The 21,952-nt window shown below is 45.7% G+C and overlaps 1 protein-coding gene across 2 annotated transcripts in view; it reads right to left on the minus strand.

Annotated features, from left to right (window-relative positions):
- Positions 1–21,952, minus strand: part of MYO5B (myosin VB) — a 413,488-nt gene that overhangs the window by 109,126 nt on the left and 282,410 nt on the right. For both annotated transcript variants that reach the window (XM_063960368.1, XM_063960358.1), the window contains exons 13-18: positions 21,233–21,355; positions 15,302–15,385; positions 14,472–14,615; positions 12,110–12,207; positions 6,488–6,574; positions 3,425–3,536 (exon numbers count right to left, since the gene is read on the minus strand). In XM_063960368.1, the coding sequence (XP_063816438.1) occupies positions 3,425–3,536; positions 6,488–6,574; positions 12,110–12,207; positions 14,472–14,615; positions 15,302–15,385; positions 21,233–21,355 (648 nt within the window). The remainder of the gene's footprint in view (positions 1–3,424; positions 3,537–6,487; positions 6,575–12,109; positions 12,208–14,471; positions 14,616–15,301; positions 15,386–21,232; positions 21,356–21,952) is intronic.

Below are 21,952 nucleotides of genomic sequence, written 5' to 3' on the forward strand. Positions count from 1 at the left end.
GAGCCAGGCACTAGCACAGTTCCTGTAATCACCAACTAACCAGAGCCAGGAACTAGCACAGTGCCTGTAATCACCAACTAACCTGAGCCAGGAACTAGCACAGTGCCTGTAATCACCAACTAACCAGAGCCAGGAACTAGCACAGTGCCTGTGATCACCAACTAACCAGAGCCAGGAACTAGCACAGTGCTTGTAATCACCAAATGCCCAGAGCAAGGAACTAGCACAGTGCCTGTAATCACCAAATGCCCAGAGCCAGGAACTAGCACAGTGCTTGTAATCACCAACTGCCCAGAGCAAGGAACTAGCACAGTGCCTGTAATCACCAAATGCCCAGAGCCAGGAACTAGCACAGTGCCTGTAATCACCAACTAACCAGAGCCAGGAACTAGCACAGTGCCTGTAATCACCAACTAACCAGAGCCAGGAACTAGCACAGTGCCTGTGATCACCAACTAACCAGAGCCAGGAACTAGCACAATGCCTGTAATCACCGACTGCCCAGAGCCAGGATCTAGCAAAGTGCCTGTAATCACCAACTATCCAGACCCAGGAACTAGCACAGTGCCTGTAATCACCAACTATCCAGACCCAGGAACTAGCACAGTGCCTGTAATCACCCACTGCCCATAGCCAGGAACTAGCACAGTGCCTGTAATCACCCGCTGCCCAGAGCCAGGAACTAGCACACTGCCTGTAATCATCCACTGCCCATAGCCAGGAACTAGCACAGTGCCTGTAATCACCAAATACCCAGAGCCAGGAACTAGCACAGTGCCTGTAATCACCAAATACCCAGAGCCAGGAACAAGCACAGTGCCTGTAATCACCAACTGCCCAAAGCCAGGAACTAGCACAGTGCCTGTAATCACCAACTGCCCAGAGCCAGGAACTAGCACAGTGCCTGTAATCACCAACTGCCCAGACCCAGGAACTAGCACAGTGCCTGTAATCACCAAATGCCCAGACCCAGGAACTAGCACAGTGCCTGTAATCACCAAATGCCCAGACCCAGGAACTAGCACACTGCCTGTAATCACCAACTGCCCAGAGCAAGGAACTAGCACAGTGCCTGTAATCACCAACTGCCCAGACCCAGGAACTAGCACAGTGCCTGTAATCACCAAATGCCCAGACCCAGGAACTAGCACACTGCCTGTAATCACCAACTGCCCAGAGCCAGGAACTAGCACAGTGCCTGTAATCACCAACTGCCCAGACCCAGGAACTAGCACAGTGCCTGTAATCACCAAATGCCCAGACCCAGGAACTAGCACACTGCCTGTAATCACCCGCTTCCCAGAGCCAGGAACTAGCACAGTGCCTGTAATCACCCGCTGCCCAGAGCCAGGAACTAGCACAGTGCCTGTAATCACCAAATGCCCAGACCCAGGAACTAGCACAGTGCCTGTAATCACCAAATGCCCAGACCCAGGAACTAGCACACTGCCTGTAATCACCAACTGCCCAGAGCCAGGAACTAGCACAGTGCCTGTAATCACCAACTGCCCAGACCCAGGAACTAGCACAGTGCCTGTAATCACCAAATGCCCAGACCCAGGAACTAGCACACTGCCTGTAATCACCCGCTTCCCAGAGCCAGGAACTAGCACAGTGCCTGTAATCACCCGCTGCCCAGAGCCAGGAACTAGCACAGTGCCTGTAATCACCAAATGCCCAGACCCAGGAACTAGCACAGTGCCTGTAATCACCAAATGCCCAGACCCAGGAACTAGCACAGTGCCTGTAATCACCAACTGCCCAGAGCCAGGAACTAGCACAGTGCCTGTAATCACCCGCTGCCCAGACCCAGGAACTAGCACAGTGCCTGTAATCACCAAATGCCCAGACCCAGGAACTAGCACAGTGCCTGTAATCACCAAATGCCCAGACCCAGGAACTAGCACACTGCCTGTAATCACCAACTGCCCAGAGCAAGGAACTAGCACACTGCCTGTAATCACCAACTGCCCAGAGCAAGGAACTAGCACAGTGCCTGTAATCACCAACTGCCCAGACCCAGGAACTAGCACAGTGCCTGTAATCACCAAATGCCCAGACCCAGGAACTAGCACACTGCCTGTAATCACCAACTGCCCAGAGCCAGGAACTAGCACAGTGCCTGTAATCACCAACTGCCCAGACCCAGGAACTAGCACAGTGCCTGTAATCACCAAATGCCCAGACCCAGGAACTAGCACACTGCCTGTAATCACCCGCTTCCCAGAGCCAGGAACTAGCACAGTGCCTGTAATCACCCGCTGCCCAGAGCCAGGAACTAGCACAGTGCCTGTAATCACCAAATGCCCAGACCCAGGAACTAGCACAGTGCCTGTAATCACCAAATGCCCAGACCCAGGAACTAGCACACTGCCTGTAATCACCAACTGCCCAGAGCCAGGAACTAGCACAGTGCCTGTAATCACCAACTGCCCAGACCCAGGAACTAGCACAGTGCCTGTAATCACCAAATGCCCAGACCCAGGAACTAGCACACTGCCTGTAATCACCCGCTTCCCAGAGCCAGGAACTAGCACAGTGCCTGTAATCACCCGCTGCCCAGAGCCAGGAACTAGCACAGTGCCTGTAATCACCAACTGCCCAGAGCCAGGAACTAGCACAGTGCCTGTAATCACCCGCTTCCCAGAGCCAGGAACTAGCACAGTGCCTGTAATCACCCGCTGCCCAGAGCCAGGAACTAGCACAGTGCCTGTAATCACCAAATGCCCAGACCCAGGAACTAGCACAGTGCCTGTAATCACCAACTGCCCAGAGCCAGGAACTAGCACAGTGCCTGTAATCACCAACTGCCCAGAGCCAGGAACTAGCACAGTGCCTGTAATCACCCGCTGCCCAGACCCAGGAACTAGCACAGTGCCTGTAATCACCAAATGCCCAGACCCAGGAACTAGCACAGTGCCTGTAATCACCAAATGCCCAGACCCAGGAACTAGCACACTGCCTGTAATCACCAACTGCCCAGAGCAAGGAACTAGCACACTGCCTGTAATCACCAACTGCCCAGAGCAAGGAACTAGCACAGTGCCTGTAATCACCAACTAACCAGAGCCAGGAACTAGCACAGTGCCTGTAATCACCAACTAACCAGAGCCAGGAACTAGCACAGTGCCTGTAATCACCCGCTGCCCAGACCCAGGAACTTACCCAGTGTCTGAAATCACCCGCTGCCCAGACCCAGGAACTTACCCAGTGTCTGAAATCACCCGCTGCCCAGAGCCAGGAACTTGTGCTATGGCTACAATTACCAACAGTCGGCAACTAACCTAGTGTCAGAAAACAGCTCTGTAGCTTTATATAGCAACTGCCGGCAACTAACTTTATCTAGGTCATTTTAACCACACAAATTGGTGCAATTCTTATACAAGAATGTTCCTAAATAGCAGTGATAGATAGTAGCCTTCACCTTCACAAGATTCTCTAGCAGGTTCTTGCAAGTGCGTTTTTTGTCACTTTGGGAAATATCCTTCTTTGCCATGAGAACACGATATCTGTTGAAGAAATCATGGTAGGTCCACCTAAAGGGAAGACAGAAAACATTTGTGTCCCACCAATGTAGCATATGGGTGGAGGATCCTTATCCTGCCCTCTCCCCCTTAAATTATCACGTTAGCAAACTATAGACTGCACCATCTCAGAGCTGTAAGAGAGAAGAAAGACTGTTTCCCAAGATACAGCGCTGGCTCAGTGTAGGGTATTCAGGTTTCTATGGATTGATAGGTGGAAGTGAATGCAAAACCTGATTGGATGCCTGCAGTTCCTGTCGCATCATTCTTTTACTACACCCCTCCCATCTAGACAAGATCTCTTACTGCAGAGATGGTACCTGAAGGGAGCGTGACACGCGGTGCGCTGAAAAGGTCTTCTGCGAGTGTCCGAATAGCTAAGTAACCGTGGAGTTTTTAGCGATATTTAGTGTAGTCCACCAAAAAACTAAACTTCAAGGTGACTGCAAAAAAAAGTATTGTCACCTGTATTATCAGCCCATAACTACTAGCAAGTTTGAAGTCCCAACAGCCTGAGAGCTTAGTATGGGGTTCTGCTGAAAGAAACGTGATGCTCATTGTATTTTTGCCTGTACGTTTCTGCTCTGAATTTAAGCTGCGTTAGATATAAAGGACAGCGAAAATTAGGGCGCTCCCCCGATTCAAGGAGCAATATGAAGCGGTGCAGCGGGCCCTAGTTTCTCTGTGTCAGAGCAAAATATCACAGTAGGAGCTGATACATTGTCCGGAACACAGTTTTTCCATTATGATGTTCCTCTGCCTGGAAACTTTCCAAGTATGGACCAGTGGAGATGATCTATTTTTCCCTGACACTCCACCGGAAATTTTGACAGGGTAAGGAAACGTCAGGAGTATTTACATAACGAACAGAGGCGATTCCTGCGGAGCGGCTAATTGCTACAGTAGCGTAGCCACGCTGACTACAAAAAGTCGTTTATGGAGGAAGAGCGGTAAAATGCTTCCATATTGCTTTTGATGAAACTCTTTGCAGGTGAAACGACAAAATGCATTGTTATACTGTGATGGATTCCCGTCTCCTCCAGAACTACTCTTATTGTGGGAAATTACACCAGCAGGCAGAGACGGCATTTGGAAACAAGGCCGATAATGCACTGAATAAACAGTATGATCTCCACTGCACTGACCTTATGACTTTTATTATATTATCATTATTATTATTATAACAATGTATGCCACTAACATATCCAGTTGCGCTGTTCAATTTTATTCAGTCACGCCAGTCCTTCTACAGTGGAGTGTACAATCTTATTTTCTTACCAGAGACACACATATAAAAGGTACAAACAGGACAATTTAATCAGAAGCCAATGACGCTAACCAGATTAAGGGTTCTCCTCTCAGACTGCTTCATCTACACTGCTGTAGTAGCTTTTAACAATAGAGGCTTACATTTATGAGGAGAGGCGCAAAACCAATTATTGTGCTGCACCAGGTACTATTTTGGGGGTGGGATTTCAGCAAGAGTGGCACTAAATTTAAAACAACAATCTGTTATAAGGCTGAGTTATTCTATATTAGGCAGAGTATAGGCTGTTGGAAATGTTATGTCCTATAGATTTAAATCCTGCTGCTGAAAACGCATAGCAAAATGACTTATCATATGGTAGTACATGTAAGCTATAACAGCATAGGAAAACGCACGGGGGGGGGGGTACCGGTTGGAAACCCCCCTTCTGTTGCCAAGTGGCTCAAATTTTGACAATAGCAATGGTATGTAGTACGATTACTAAAGCTGCTGAAATGTCATGCAAGTTAAGAGACAGAGGGGAGCTGCTGCACATGCCCAGTGGTAGCAACTTCTTTTATCAAGTTTGCTGTGTGTAGATCTGAGCACTCAGAGCACTGGATCAGAGAGTAGCTACCGGGAAGAAGAGACAGGAGCCTTATTATGAGGTGGGAGAATGTGTGCTTAGAAAGTGCAGTACTAGTTCCATTGTGTTTGACTATTTATTTATGATAGGGTGTTTAACCTTTTCATGACCACTTATCTTATTTATATTATTTTAATGTTTGATACAGAGTGGTACACTGTGGATTCCATTTTGGAACCCCCCTCCGCTCTAGAAATCCTGCATTTGCCACTGAACGGAGCTGCCATATCTAGAACAACTTGAGTTAAGAGGGCTGCAAATAGAGCAATGATCACTATTATGAGAAAAAGGGATGCAGATGAATCGAGAGGATTCCTTTAAAACAAAATGAGTATGATAAATAAACGTGGATTAATGTCATTTCCCAGCCGACAAGTCATACTGAGACATTTAATTCAATAACAGCTGGACATATCTGTCCTGACCAAATGATTTATTTGTACCAGTTACAGTGAGCAGGGTAATTACTGCCCTCTGGCAATGGCTATTACACAAATGGTGTGCTCAATTTTGTATAACCGTGTTTCATTAAACCCCCCCCCCCCTCTTTTGATACCTGCATGAGTAAATTGCTCGAGTCGGTGTCCCGGCAGTAGCTCTGGTATTCCTGTACCGGAGCACCAGGACACCACGTCCGCAGCAGCATTCCGAGGTTCCGGACAATAGTTACAGAATGTGGTACCTGATTGGGTTTACCAAGTTATAAGCAGCGCTCATCTGTGTCACGGCTTACATTACTTACTAAGGTGTGCTTTTCAGCCTGCAGTGGAACTTCAAATACTGTACCCACACAAGCTGGCAAGGCACTGCTTGGACTTGTGGTTCCACAACAGCCGGAGAGCCACAAGGACTGGTTTAGATGGACTCCATAATTACAATTAAAAGTTTAAGCCAGCAGTTCTTTCTTATAAGTGAAGAATAAGCGCTCATTAAAAGGAACGATAAGTGCAAGACAGCTATTGGAAAGGTTCCCAAACATAATCTATAGGAGATCCAGAGCCTCATTGATCCGCAAATGATTAATGGCTCCCCCCAGGGGAATTGCATGTGTTGTTGGCGCACGTACAGTACCTGGATGGGTAGCCGGCTGCGCTGATTCTGATGGTCTCTAGGACGCCACAAGCCCTCAGCTGCTGCACGGCTCTCTTTGGATCGAAGCTGTAACACAATAAATAACGGATCAGATTTACGTCCGAGAAAACTGCATTGGTGCCAATAACGGATATCTAACAATCACACGTCTAATGCAAACATCGCTTTTATTATGAGGATTCATCGGTACATGTCTGACAAGGCAGCATAACACTCATTTCACTGAGCTTAACTCTTTCTGGCACTGGAACTAAAGCAGTGTTTGTCTACTCCAGACCTCGGATGTCCAGCGGGCCATGTTCTGGGGTGTAGTACTGCTGACCGCCGGTCAGCTTACCGACGCTGGGATCCCGGCGGGGAGGGGCGAGTGCAGCAAGCCCCTTGCGGGCTCGGTGGCGACCTGCGGTTGCCATGGGTTCTATTCCCACTCTATGGGTGTCGTGGACACCCACGAGTGGAAATAGTCCCTGTTGGTCGGCATGCCGACCATCGGGATAGTGAGGGGCCGGGATGGTGGCGGAGGTCATGTGACTGTCGGTCAGGTGACCGCCGGTCACATGAACACCACCCCATGTTCTGTACTATACTCAGCTACAGCTGACAGGGGAGTAGGATTAATCCAGAACGCTGTCAAAAGCTGGACAATAAGTGTAACACGCAGCAGCCAGGTCCCAGGATATAAACAGAGCAATCAGTAATACCTAGAACCGTGTCACTTTGCTGGATAGATACAGGTGTGTAATAGTAAGGACAAGTGCTGTCTGTGTGTTTTGTATCCATACAGGGTATTTATACTGACCGTCAAGCAGCCGGCAGCATGTAGCATACATACTTGTCTCTCTTCAGCTCTCCTCCAGGAGGGGATGTTCAGGTGGGAGGTGTGGGGCTGTCATGGCAGCCCCACCCTCTACTGTGCAATAATGCAAAATGCGACACTGTGCTGCAAGGGGGCGGGGCCACGATGACATAGGGGGCATTGGAGAAGGTTAAGTATACTTACCTTACTATACTATTCTCCCAATCGAAATGCAGCGGTCAGTATTCTGACTGCAAGCATATCAGACCCAACCCCAGTGCAATGTGTTGTTACAGCATGCTGCATCGTGCAGCACATCAGATGGGAAGATGTGATGAACGACTGACATGAAAGCACAATCGTGAGTACAAACTCTGTGATGCATGCAATATATTATTCCAATCCACGTTGGAATGACAGAACTTAGGGGGTAATTCAGAGTTGATCGCAGCAGCAAATTTGTTAGCAGTTGGGCAAAACCATGTGCACTGCAGGTGTGGCAGATATAAAATGTGCAGAGAGTTAGATTTGGGTGGGTTATTTTGTTTCTGTGCAGGGTAAATATTGGCTGCTTTATTTTTACACTGCAATTTAGATTTCAGTTTTAAAACACCCCGCCCAAATCGAACTCTCTCTGCACGTGTTATATCTGCCCCACCTGCAGTGCACATGGTTTTGACCAACTGCTAACAAATTTGCTGCTGCGATCAACTCTGAGGGGGTCATTCCGAGTTCATCGCTAGCTGCCGTTGTTCGCAGCGCAGCGATTAGTTAAAAAAAACGGCAATTCTGCGCATGCGTAGGGGCGCAGTGCGCACGCGCGTCGTACTTTTACAAAAGCCGAAGTAGTTTCACACAAGGTCTAGCGACGCTTTTCAGTCGCACTGTTGATCGTTGAGTGATTGACAGGAAGTGGGTGTTTCTGGGTGGTAACTGACCATTTTCAGGTAGTGTGCTGAAAAACACAGGCGTGGCTGGAGAAATGGGGGAGTGGCTGGCCGAACGCAGGGCGTGTTTGTGACGTCAAAACAGGAACTAAACAGTCTGAAGTGATCGCTAGCTAGGAGTAAGTATCGAGCTGCTCAGAAACTGCACAATCTTTTTTTGTAGCAGCGCTGCGATCCTTTCGTTCACACTTCTGCTAAGCTAAGATACACTCCCAGAGGGCGGCGGCTTAGCGTTTGCACTGCTGCTAAAAGCAGCTAGCGAGCGATCAACTCGGAATGAGGGCCTGAATTAGGCCCTTAGTGTGTACCCAGCTTAACTCTCACTGTTATTATTTATTAGCAGTTACATTCATATGACTCAGCACTTTGCATAGAACATTTCTATAATTTACATCAGTCGCTGCCCAACATGGATTCAGACCTGATCGCTGGGCCGCTAAAATTGTAGTCCTGCGATCAGATAATCGTCGCCCAAGTGGAGTGTATATTCGCCGTGCAAGTGTGTGATCACATGTGTATGCTGCGCTGTAAAAAAAACCTCAGTCAGCGGACAGCTGCGAATCCGTTCGCACCTCACTCACCAGTGGATGGTTTTTTCCAGTGTGTGCGCAGCCCAGGACTTACTCCTACAGTGCGATGAGAACAGGCTGATCGGGGCCGGAGCCGACGTCACACACCCCCTCCCTGATAACGCTTGGGAATGCCTGTGTTTTCCCTGACACGCCCAGAAAACGGTCAGTTACCACCCACAAACGGCCTCTTCCTGTCAATCAGCATACAAATTGCTGTGTAATTAGAATTGTCGCTGACCGCTGATGTCTGTTATTGTTTGCCGATGCGCGTGTGTATTGCGGTGCATACGCATGTGCAGTTATAGCTGATCGCCCGATGTGGCGAAAACGCACAGCAGCAATCAGGTCTGAATCGGGCCCTGTATTTCCTATCACACACACACAAGGGTCAGTTTTTTTTTGTCAGTGGCCAATTAACATAACAGTGTGTTTTATAGAGCGAAGGTGGAACCCCGGCAAACGCATGACCTCATGGCTGTGAGGCAGTAATGCTAAACTCAAAAACTGTAACTATGCGGAATGATTATGTTCTATGGGGGTCATTCCGAGTTGATCGCTTGCTAGCAGTTTTTACAGCCGTGCAAACGCTATGCCGCCTCCCACTGGGAGTGTATTTTAGCTTAGCAGAAGTGCGAACGAAAGGATCGCAAAGCAGCTACAAAGAGTTTTTGGGCAGTTTTAGAGTAGCTCAATACCTACTCAGCGCCTGCGATCACTTCAGACTGTTCAGTTCCTGTTTTGACGTCACAAACACGCCCTGCGTTCGCCCAGCCACGCCTGTGTTTTTCCTGGCACACCTGCGTTTTTTCGAACACTCCCTGAAAACGGTCAGTTGACACCCAGAAACGCCCACTTTATGTCAATCACTCTGCGGCCACCAGTGTGACTGAAAAGCATCGCTAGACCCTGTGTGAAACTACAATGTTCGTTGTAATAATACGTTGCGTGTGTGCAATGTGCCGCATACGTATGCGCAGAAGTGCAGTTTTTTTGCCTCATCGCTGCACAGCAAACGAATGCAGCTAGAGAACAACTCGGAATGACCCCCTATGTGTACAATATATTATAGTGAGGGTTCAGTTTTCAGTGGAATTAAATTTTTAAAATCTAAAGGAAGATAAAGAACAATACAAAAAAACAGTTTATTAAATCTGTATGTTTCAGGTACTACAGGGGAAGAACTACAGACTTACGGCAGAGTGGTGATAGGTTACAGAGGAGCTTACCTTCATGTCCAGAGTGCGGAAGGGAGAGTGTGTGAAGGAAGGTTCACACGGGTTCCCAGGCGCTATAACCCAGATACCTGACTCTGCTGCTGGGTCTATACTCACTGGACAGACAATGATGTGACTGTCCCCTCCTGCATCTCATTACGCCGTGCCCTGCTCAGGTGGCACACATTATATTCCAGCTTACCCCGCAGGCAGGCTTTTGGAAGTGACTGCCTGTTCTTCTAGAAGGAATCTTGAAATCATTTGACTTATTAAAATAATAAAACTCATGCAAGTGATCTTGTGCTGCCCTATGAAAACTGCATACGGCAAGACGGCGCGGGGCCGGAGGGACAGACGTGCTGTCAGCGTGGGCCAGAGGGCAGCCACTAAGCAATGGGCAGAGGGATTCCCGCCGTGCCGTCCGCCTCATCTCCTCCATAGAACGGTTTATAGCCAGCTGCCTTCATGTCTCAGCATGTTCTAACCAGATGATGACTAGTTCCGCTGGGACTTGTAGTTCTATGACAGCTGGAGAGCCATAGGCTGCCTAAACCTGCAATATATTGTATACGATACGTAATACTTGTATGACTTAGAGGGTGTAAATCTGTCTACAAGCTCCTATTATATGGCAGCATGAAATGATATTCCCTCATACACACCCATAAGACAGGGACAATGCTATGCTGCGATGTTTGATGCTCGCCGCGTTCTACCGATACACACTGTCATACAGTGGTATACACGGACTCTGCCACAGCGTTCTGTAACAGCCTGGGGATCACTCAGCTGTTCAGCTAAGACGATGCCACCAGACACTATAATACACACGCCGGAGCGGAGAAGAAGGATGGGTCATACATTATGGGGGCTATTCACACCATGTTTAATATTGTCTTTATGAGTAATAATAGAAATACACAGTCTGTGAGCTTGAGAGATCCTAAGTGATTCTCATAGACAAGAATATTTTGCCTTTAGTGATATTATATAAAAAGATATATATAAATATATATGCTGCATATATATATATATATATATATATATATATATATACATATATATACTCACACACACACACTGTATATCACAGGCATGCTTAGGGGGATATCCTATTAGCCCTGGTAAAACATCGGGTTCGAAAAACTTATGTTTTTTGCGATTTTTCCCGATGTTTCACCAACTTTTTTTTTTATACAGGCTATCCAGATTGATCGCCTGTAAAAAAAAAAATGCCCTTTCTCCCGAAAACACAAAGGTACGGTGAAACCTGTGTGTTTTCGGTACAGACAGCCCCATTTTCGCACGAAAACGCGGCTGTTTCTGGGGTTTGGTTTCGTCTGCAGTGCCCCATGCCTGCTGCAGCAGCAGTAGGCTGGGACTGCAGGCATGGCGCCGCGGCCCTGAAGCTGCCACTCGGTGCGGTGACACCCAGCGGGGAAGCCGGGGCAGCTCGGTGACCGCATCTCCCCCTCTCTCCCGCCAGCGGTCACATGACGGGGGAGCGCCCATGTGACCGGGGGGAGCCGGTGGAGCAGCGCTGCACTGGGAGCTGTCAACAGCCGGTGCAGCATCCGGTAACCCCCGGTAAGCCACCTCTCGTGCTGGCTTATTGGGGGTAATAGGATAGCCCTCAGCGGGACAATTAGCCCCGGTAAATTACCGGGGCTAATTGGATATCCCCCATAGTGTGAGATATCTGTAGGGCCAGCAATCTCTGGGTTCCTCCTCCTCCGCAGTGAAGGAAAAGGGGAAATGTCCGCTGGTCGGCAGTGACAGTGCATACACTGCCCGACGCGGTAGACTAGTAACTATAAAACATCGCACTGGACGGACAGGCTGGATAATCCGTCATGTCTGCCTGATCTGTCGCACGCATACACTGTACAATTATCAGCACCATTCACTGATGTCGGTAAAAAATATAAAAAAAACTACCGTTTTATTACGACAAATACAGATATTATTGGCACTCTCTAATCCCGGCAACCGCTGTCCACTAGCTGGCTGTGCTTTGCTATCTGTTCCCATCAAATGATGAATTAAATAATAGGTAACAGGCATCTTCTTACCTGAATCCCAGTTTCTCATCGTTCGGTTTAATGCAGCGCACGTAATGAGGGGTAGTGGCATTTAAAGTTTCCATCAGCAACTGCAGAGAGTTCCGGAACTGAAAACAGAACGAAGCATTAAATTCTTATTCACCGATGTCTTACACTGAGCAGCATGAACAATGTGTCCCCTCCGCACAAAGCATGTCAGCAAAGTACACACCTACCCAGCGATGCGTTGTAACGATATATCGTAAACACTACATGGGGCCTAATTCAGATCTGATCGCAGCAGCAAATTTGTTAGCAAATGGGCAAAACCATGTGCACTGCATGTGGGGCAGATGTAACATGTGCAGAGAGAGTTAGATTTGGGTGGGGTGTGTTCAAACTGAAATCTACATTGCAGTGTAAAAATAGAGCAGCCAGTATTTACCCTGCACAGAAACAAAATAACCCACCCAAATCTAACTCTCTCTGCACATCATGTTACATCTGCCTCCCCTGCAGTGCACATAGGCCCTCATTCCGAGTTGATCGCTCGCAAGGCGATTTTAGCAGAGTTACACACGCTAAGCCGCCGCCTACTGGGAGTGAATCTTAGCTTCTTAAAATTGCGACCGATGTATTCGCAATATTGCGATTACTAACTACTTAGCAGTTTCAGAGTAGCTTCAGACTTACTCTGCCTGTGCGATCAGTTCAGTGCTTGTCGTTCCTGTTTTGACGTCACAAACACACCCAGCGTTCGCCCAGACACTCCCCCGTTTCCCCGGCCACTCCTGCGTTTTTTCCGGAAACGGTAGCGTTTTTTCCCGCACGCCCATAAAACGGCCTGTTTCCGCCCAGTAACACCCATTTCCTGTCAATCACATTACGATCGCCGGAGCGATGAAAAAGCCGTGAGTAAAAATACTATCTCCATTGTGAAATTACTTGGCGCAGTCGCAGTGCGAATATTGCGCATGCGTACTAAGCGGAATTTCACTGCGATGCGATGAGAAATACCGAGCGATCAACTCGGAATGAGGGCCATAGTTTTGCCCATTTGCTAACAAACTTGCTGCTGCGATCAGATCTGAATTAGGCCCATGGTCCGTAATACGATGATGCAATATATTGTTACACGCTTCATATAACAACACAGCGTTGTAGGTGGAATCATCACAGCTGATGTGCAGCACACGGTGCAACCACCCAGTTACTAAAACAATGAATTGGGTGGATTACACCATGATCCTTGCGATCCATCGCAGATTGCAAATTCATCCAATATATTACATAGAGTGTATCCATATAGACACCTTTACTAACATTTAATATCACTTTATTAAACAAGAATACAAAACGCTATTACACAGCTGAATAATATAAATCAAATAACTAAAATATTTATAATTAACTAAAAGTGTCTTAGGGTGAAAGACAGCAAGTCTCTGAACCAGTACAGCATGCTAGGAGGATGGCGAGTCCCTAACACAGCAGGCAGAGAGTGACGGACAGACTGGAACAGTTACTTTCTGCAAATACTGTATACATGTCTGGACTACTGGTATATTAAGATTTTTAGAACTGCAAGTAGTTTGTAAGTGCTGTACGGAAGTTTTATTCAAAAAAAGACCAAAAAATGAAGGAGGGAGCATGACAAAAAAAATATATATATTTAATTTATCCCTATAAGATTTTACCAACAAACTAAAATAAGGATAAATTATATATATATATATATATATATATATATACACACACACACTGTGTATATATATATATATATATATATATTGGGGGGGTGGGGGCTTCCATTAAATAGGCAATTCCATTTATTGAATATATACTGGAGGATTTTACACCACATAAAAGGAAACATGAAAAGATCTACAGGAAAATTCTACTGAGAGTTATTCAGACATATTTTAGATTATTCATTTTGTGGATGCATCCAAATGCGTTTTAAGTAGTCAAATAATGAATAAAAAATAGAACATGAGTAATTAAAATTTCCAAATCATTGCACAGAAGCAACATAGAGAACTACTGCACTACACAGAAGCATCATAGAGAACTACTGCTCTGCACTACACAGAAGCATCATAGAGAACTACTGCACTGCACAGAAGCAACATAGAGAACTACTGCACTGCACAGAAGCAACATAGAGAACTACTGCACTGCACAGAAGCATCATAGAGAACTACTGAACTACACAGAAGCATCAGAGAACTACTGCACTGTACAGAAGCAACATAGAGAACTACTGCACAGAAGCAACATAGAGAACTACTGCACTGCACAGAAGCAACAGAGAACTACTGCACTGCAAAGAAGCAACATAGAGAACTACTGTGTCACTACAATTGTATATAAACACACACATATAATCTACCTGATGTCCCACAGTTTTCTTATGCTCTTTGTTGGCATTCTTAAGTGCTGGTTTAGCCGGCCGGATGCTGATCTTTGCCTTTCCAGTTGGAGTTGGGGGAACAGCATCCTTTTCATCATGGAAGAGGTCGGCGACCAGTTGGTACTGTGAAGAATAGGAGCATCAGTTACCAGCAGTTACGCTTCTAGTTCCCCGATCCTAACAAAGAGAATTCCTTTATAATGGGTACCCGTCACCTATGCACACTAGAGGCAGCAGTACTGTGGGCTTAACCAAATATAGCCATAATCCTGCAGCATATTCAATTAGCTACAGACCAATGCCTTGATGTCAGTGATGCCACCGGTTCCTAGGGAAAGGACTCTCATTATGGGGTGATCTCCGTTATCATAACTCCATGGGAAATCTTTATTCTCTGGTTAAATGTTACATTCACCTCTGGTGCTTATTTTTGTATCGTACACATCACACATTGAATAATCTGAGAGCCGGGTCTCACTTCAGGCAAAGACACCGCTAGGACTATTGAACTGGCCCATGATTGTATTCTCTAAGAACTTATTGAGGTCTAAGGACAGCAATGGCGGGACGATGGCAGTAACTTGCAATAATGCGCCTCTGCATACAGCTAGGTCTGCGGCCATCTATCCCATGAATGGGTCACACGAGCGTCAGCATCGCGACCAGCCTCCGCCCTAGCTTCCTTGGTGCAAACTTCATACCAATCCCAGTTAGGACACAGCGCCTACATACTCAGCAGCAGTGTCAGAAGCCGCAGTCACGGGATAGTAATACACATGGCTGCAGTGTATGGAATCGGTCGGTCTTACCTTGCTGGCTTTCAGTATATTAATCTGCTCTTCGTAAACTGTATCCCGATTTTTCTCCAAGAACCCATCACACTGATACTCGACCTGTGAAGAACATAAATATATGACACTGTTTCATGCATGAGGCCGGTAACGGTACTCTGCGCTGTATGCATATTGCTAGGATATTTAGTCTCACATCATTATATTCATTAGTGTTTCAGACACGAATGTTAAGTATAGAAACAGAATTGTATTATGGTGATGTCCAGTAGTCAGGTCATGTTGGGGGTGTAGAGATCTATGTCTGTATACAGTGTGATACAATTATATTATAATATCCAGTGGTCAGGTCATGTTGGGGTGTAGTGTCCTATATCTGTATAGGTTATAATAGATGAATTATGGTCAGGTCATGTTGGGGGTGTAGTGTCCTATATCTGTATAGGGTATAATAGATGAATTATGGTCAGGTCATGTTGGGGGTGTAGAGACCTATGTCTGTATACAGTGTGATACAATTATATTATAATATCCAGCGGTCAGGTCATGTTGGGGTGTAGTGTCCTATATCTGTATAGGGTATAATAGATGAATTATGGTCAGGTCATGTTGGGGTGTAGTGTCCTATATCTGTATAGGGTATAATAGATGAATTATGGTCAGGTCATGTTGGGGGTGTAGTGTCCTATATCTGTATAGGGTATAATAGATGAATTATGGTCAGGTCATGTTGGGGGTGTAGAGACCTATGTCTGTATACAGTGTGATACAATTATATTATAATATCCAGCGGTCAGGTCATGTTGGGGTGTAGTGTCCTATATCTGTATAGGGTATAATAGATGAATTATGGTCAGGTCATGTTGGGGGTGTAGTGTCCTATATCTGTATAGGGTATAATAGATGAATTATGGTCAGGTCATGTTGGGGTGTAGTGTCCTATATCTGTATAGGGTGTAATAGATAAATTATGGTCAGGTCATGTTGGGGTGTAGTGTCCTATATCTGTATAGGGTGTAATAGATGAATTATGGTCAGGTCATGTTGGGGTATAGTGTCCTATATCTGTATAGGGTGCAATAGATGAATTATGGTCAGGTCATGTTGGAGGTGTAGTGTCCTATATCTGTATAGGGTGTAATAGATGAATTATGGTCAGGTCATGTTGGGGTGTAGTGTCATATATCTGTATAGGGTGTAATAGATGAACTATGGTCAGGTCATGTTGGGGTGTAGTGTCCTATATCTGTATAGGGTGTAATAGATGAATTATGGTCAGGTCATGTTGGGGGTGTAGAGACCTATGTCTGTATACAGTGTGATACAATTATATTATAATATCCAGCGGTCAGGTCATGTTGGGGTGTAGTGTCCTATATCTGTATAGGGTATAATAGATGAATTATGGTCAGGTCATGTTGGGGGTGTAGTGTCCTATATCTGTATAGGGTATAATAGATGAATTATGGTCAGGTCATGTTGGGGGTGTAGAGACCTATGTCTGTATACAGTGTGATACAATTATATTATAATATCCAGCGGTCAGGGCATGTTGGGGTGTAGTGTCCTATATCTGTATAGGGTGTAATAGATGAATTATGGACAGGTCATGTTGGGGTGTAGTGTCCTATATCTGTATAGGGTGTAATAAATGAATTATGGTCAGGTCATGTTGGGGTGTAGTGTCCTATATCTGTATAGGGTGTAATAGATGAATTATGGTCAGGTCATGTTGGGGTGTAGTGTCCTATATCTGTATAGGGTGTAATAGATGAATTATGGTCAGGTCATGTTGGGGGTGTAGTGTCCTATATCTGTATAGGGTATAATAGATTAATTATGGTCAGGTCATGTTGGGGTGTAGTGTCCTATATCTGTATAGGGTGTAATAAATGAATTATGGTCAGGTCATGTTGGGGTGTAGTGTCCTATATCTGTATAGGGTGTAATAGATGAATTATGGTCAGGTCATGTTGGGGTGTAGTGTCCTATATCTGTATAGGGTGTAATAGATGAATTATGGTCAGGTCATGTTGGGGGTGTAGTGTCCTATATCTGTATAGGGTATAATAGATGAATTATGGGCAGGTCATGTTGGGGTGTAGTGTCCTATATCTGTATAGGGTGTAATAGATGAATTATGGCCAAGTGCAGTGGTCAGGTCATGTTAAGGGTGTAGTTTCATGGGGGGTTATTCAGGGTTGTAAGCAAACAAAAAAAAGTAAGCAATTGGGCAAAACCATGTGCACTGCAGGTGGGGCAGATGTAACATGTGCAGAGAGAGTTCGCTTTGGGTGGGTTACAGATGGAGCTGCACTCATCTAGTGCGGCTCCATCGTAAACATGCACTCCCGGCAGGACTAGGCGATCCGGCGCCTAGCCCCGCTACAGGAGTGCACAGAGACGTTCCCATTGTAGTGAATGGGGCGTGTGCATGTCAGGGAGGCGCGTGCGGTGCAGATGCTGCGATGGGCGCACCTAGGCGGGCGCGGCCAGGCACAGACGGAGTCAAGATTAGCGTATTCTGTTTCTGTGCAGGGTAAATACCGTTGCTTCATTTTTACACCGCAATTGAGATTTCAGTTTGAACACACCCCACCCAAATCTAACACTCTCTGCACATGTTATATCTGCCCCACCTGTAGTGCAACATGATTTCACCCAGCAGTGTGGGGTTTTTTTGGGTTTGCTAACAAACCTGGATAAGGCTATATGTCTATATACAATGAGAAATAATTATATTATAATAATATCCAGTCGTTAGGTCATGTTGGGGTGTAGTGTCCTATGTCTGTATAGGGTGTAATAGATGTATTATGGTCAGGTCATGTTGGGGTGTAGTGTACTATGTCTGTATATGGTGTAATAGATGAATTATGGCCATGTCCAGTCATCAGGTCATGTTGGGGAGTAGTGTCCTATGTCTGTAAAGGGTGTAATTGAATTGTATTATGATCATGGCATGTTGGCGGTCTTGTTGGACAGAGCTGAAATAAGGTGTGAACCTTTACATTGCTCATATGGTGGCTGTAACTGCAAACAAGTGAAAACGGACAGTACATATTCTGCAAGAATATATTTATACTTGGGGAGGTAAAACCCTGGAATGATAGCATAGTACCGTGTGCGGGGGGGTTCCGGTATGAAAGATAGATAGTGTCTAGTTAGACAGTCAATAGATAGACACCATATGTTAGACAGACATTAATCGACAGGGTCAAAAGGTCGACCGGTCAAAAGGTCGACAGGGTCAAAAGGTCGACATGAAAATGGTCGACATGAAAAAGGTAGACACCATGTTTTTTTGCATTTTTGTTGTTTGTCTGGATAGTTTTGTCATCTGTGACCCCCAATTGTAGAAAGGCGTACGCTCGCCACGCTTCGGGCACGGTGGCTCGCTGCGCTCGCCACAAGGTTTATAACCAACTCTATGCCGACATGGATAGAGAAAGTATGAAATAGTCCAAAAACATGTTACATTAAAAAAACACATTTGTCTATCTTTTTTATGTCGACCATTATCATGTTGACCTTTTGACCATGTCGACCTTTTGACCCTGCCGACCTTTTGACCCTGCCGACCTAATGTCTGTCTAATATATGGTGTCTATCTATTGACTGTCTAACTAGACACTGTCTATCTACTAAACGGATAGGGTGCGGGGGATACAGTACATTACCCTGGAATGATAGCACAGTACAGTGTGCGAGAGATACAGTACAGTACCCTGGAATGATAGTACAGCACAGTGTGTGAGAGATACAGTACATTACCCTGGAATGATAGCACAGTACAGTGTGCGAGAGATACAGTACAGTACCCTGGAATGATAGTACAGTACAGTGTGCGAGAGATACAGTACATTACCCTGGAATGATAGTACAGTACTGTGTGCGAGGGATACAGTACATTACCCTGGAATGATAGCACAGTACTGTGTGTGAGGGATACAGTACAGTACCCTGGAATGATAGCACAGTACAGTGTGCGAGGGATACAGTACATTACCCTGGAATGATAGCACAGTACAGTGTGCGAGGGATACAGTACATTACCCTGGAATGATAGTACAGTACAGTGTGCGAGGGATACAGTACATTACCCTGGAATGATAGTACAGTACAGTGTGCGAGGGATACAGTACATTACCCTGGAATGATAGCACAGCACTGTGTGTGAGAGATACAGTACATTACCCTGGAATGATAGTACAGTACAGTGTGCGAGGGATACAGTACATTACCTTGGAATGATAGTACAGTACAGTGTGCGAGGGATACAGTACATTACCCTGGAATGATAGCACAGTACTGTGTGTGTGAGGGATACAGTACAGTACCCTGGAATGATAGCACAGTACAGTGTGCGAGAGATACAGTACAGTACCCTGGAATGATAGCACAGTACTGTGTGTGAGAGATACAATACATTACCCTGGAATTATAGCACAGTACTGTGTGTGTGAGAGATACAGTACATTACCCAGGAATGATAGCACAGTACTGTGTGTGTGAGGGATACAGTACAGTACCCTGGAATGATAGCACAGTACAGTGTGCGAGAGATACAGTACAGTACCCTGGAATGATAGCACAGTACTGTGTGTGAGAGATACAATACATTACCCTGGAATTATAGCACAGTACTGTGTGTGTGAGAGATACAGTACATTACCCTGGAATAATAGCACAGTACTGTGTGTGAGGGATACAGTACAGTACCCTGGAATGATAGCACTGTACAGTGTGCGCGGGATACAGTACATTACCCTGGAATGATAGTACAGTACTGTGTGCGAGGGATACAGTACATTACCCTGGAATGATAGTACAGTACTGTGTGCGAGGGATACAGTACATTACCCTGGAATGATAGTACAGTACTGTGTGTGTGGGATACAGTACATTACCCTGGAATGATAGCACAGTACTGTGTGTGCGAGGGATACAGTACAGTACCCTTGAATGATAGCACAGTACTGTGTGTGTGAGAGATACAGTACATTACCCTGGAATGATAGCACTGTACAGTGTGCGCGGGATACAGTACATTACCCTGGAATGATAGCACAGTACTGTGTGTGAGGGATACAGTACATTACCCTGGAATGATAGCACAGTACTGTGTGTGTGAGAGATACAGTACATTACCCTGGAATGATAGCACAGTACTGTGTGTGAGAGATACAGTACATTACCCTGGAATGATAGCACAGTACTGTGTGTGAGAGATACAGTACAGTACCCTGGAATGATAGCACTGTACAGTGTGCGCGGGATGCAGTACATTACCCTGGAATGATAGTACAGTACTGTGTGTGAGGGATACAGTACATTACCCTGGAATGATAGCACAGTACTGTGTGTGAGAGATACAGTACATTACCCTGGAATGATAGTACAGTACTGTGTGCGAGGGATACAGTACAGTACCCTGGAATGATAGCATAGTACTGTGTGTGTGAGGGATACAGTACATTACCCTGGAATGATAGCACAGTACTGTGTGTGTGAGAGATACAGTACATTACCCTGGAATGATAGCACTGTACAGTGTGCGCGGGATACAGTACATTACCCTGGAATGATAGCACAGTACTGTGTGTGAGAGATACAGTACATTACCCTGGAATGATAGCACAGTACTGTGTGCGAGGGATACAGTACAGTACCCTGGAATGATAGCACAGTACTGTGTGTGTGAGGGATACAGTACAGTACCCTGGAATGATAGCACTGTACAGTGTGCGCGGGATACAGTACATTACCCTGGAATGATAGTACAGTACTGTGTGTGAGGGATACAGTACAGTACCCTGGAATGATAGCACTGTACAGTGTGCGCGGGATACAGTACATTACCCTGGAATGATAGCACAGTACTGTGTGTGTGAGAGATACAGTACATTACCCTGGAATGATAGTACAGTACTTTGTGTGATCTTTTACCTTATCAGCAAAGTGCACAACAATGAAAGACACATTAGACATCCGAGGTTTCTTAAAGTGCTGACTGCTGCCGTGTCGGTCATACAGCTTCTGCGCCCAGTTCTGGTCAGTACCTTTGGGTACCTACATACAAAGAGACTGTTACAGCGAACAACATTTCATACTGTCCCCTATACAGATTCCATCACACTGCATCTAGGACTCAGCTGACAGATACTGTATGGCGCCCTCCTTATTCCTAATATAAAATGTCTATAAAACATCTGTATATAAACAGTGTACACTATAAGAGAGAAATATTGTTACAGTAATCATTATTACATCTATCAATAACGTAATAAACTTTCACTCAGACTTTTGCAGTATGACCATGTGGAATTTTGGAACACTACACTTTTTGCACCATACGAGATTTCTATCCGAGACGATTCCCTATGATTAAGTCTTTGTAGCTCCTTCCATAGAGAAGCTCCTCCTACATCAAACCCCCGACACCAGCTTCTAGACGTCTTGTTACTGGGAATGTGAAGAGCAGTTTGTGGTAAGATTTTAATATCATGAAATTGCAGTCGCGTTATGAGAACGAAGGTATGACGGAAGGTTTCATGGTTACTCCAATCACAAAATACTCAAAAGTTGCAAATGAACATAAAAACTAAGACCTGGATGAAATAATGTTCCTGGGCTCCTCCGATCCTGCGGATCTCGCCATTCCTATTA

This window comes from Pseudophryne corroboree, chromosome 1 (assembly GCF_028390025.1).
Source record: "Pseudophryne corroboree isolate aPseCor3 chromosome 1, aPseCor3.hap2, whole genome shotgun sequence".
Lineage (NCBI taxonomy): Eukaryota > Metazoa > Chordata > Amphibia > Anura > Myobatrachidae > Pseudophryne > Pseudophryne corroboree.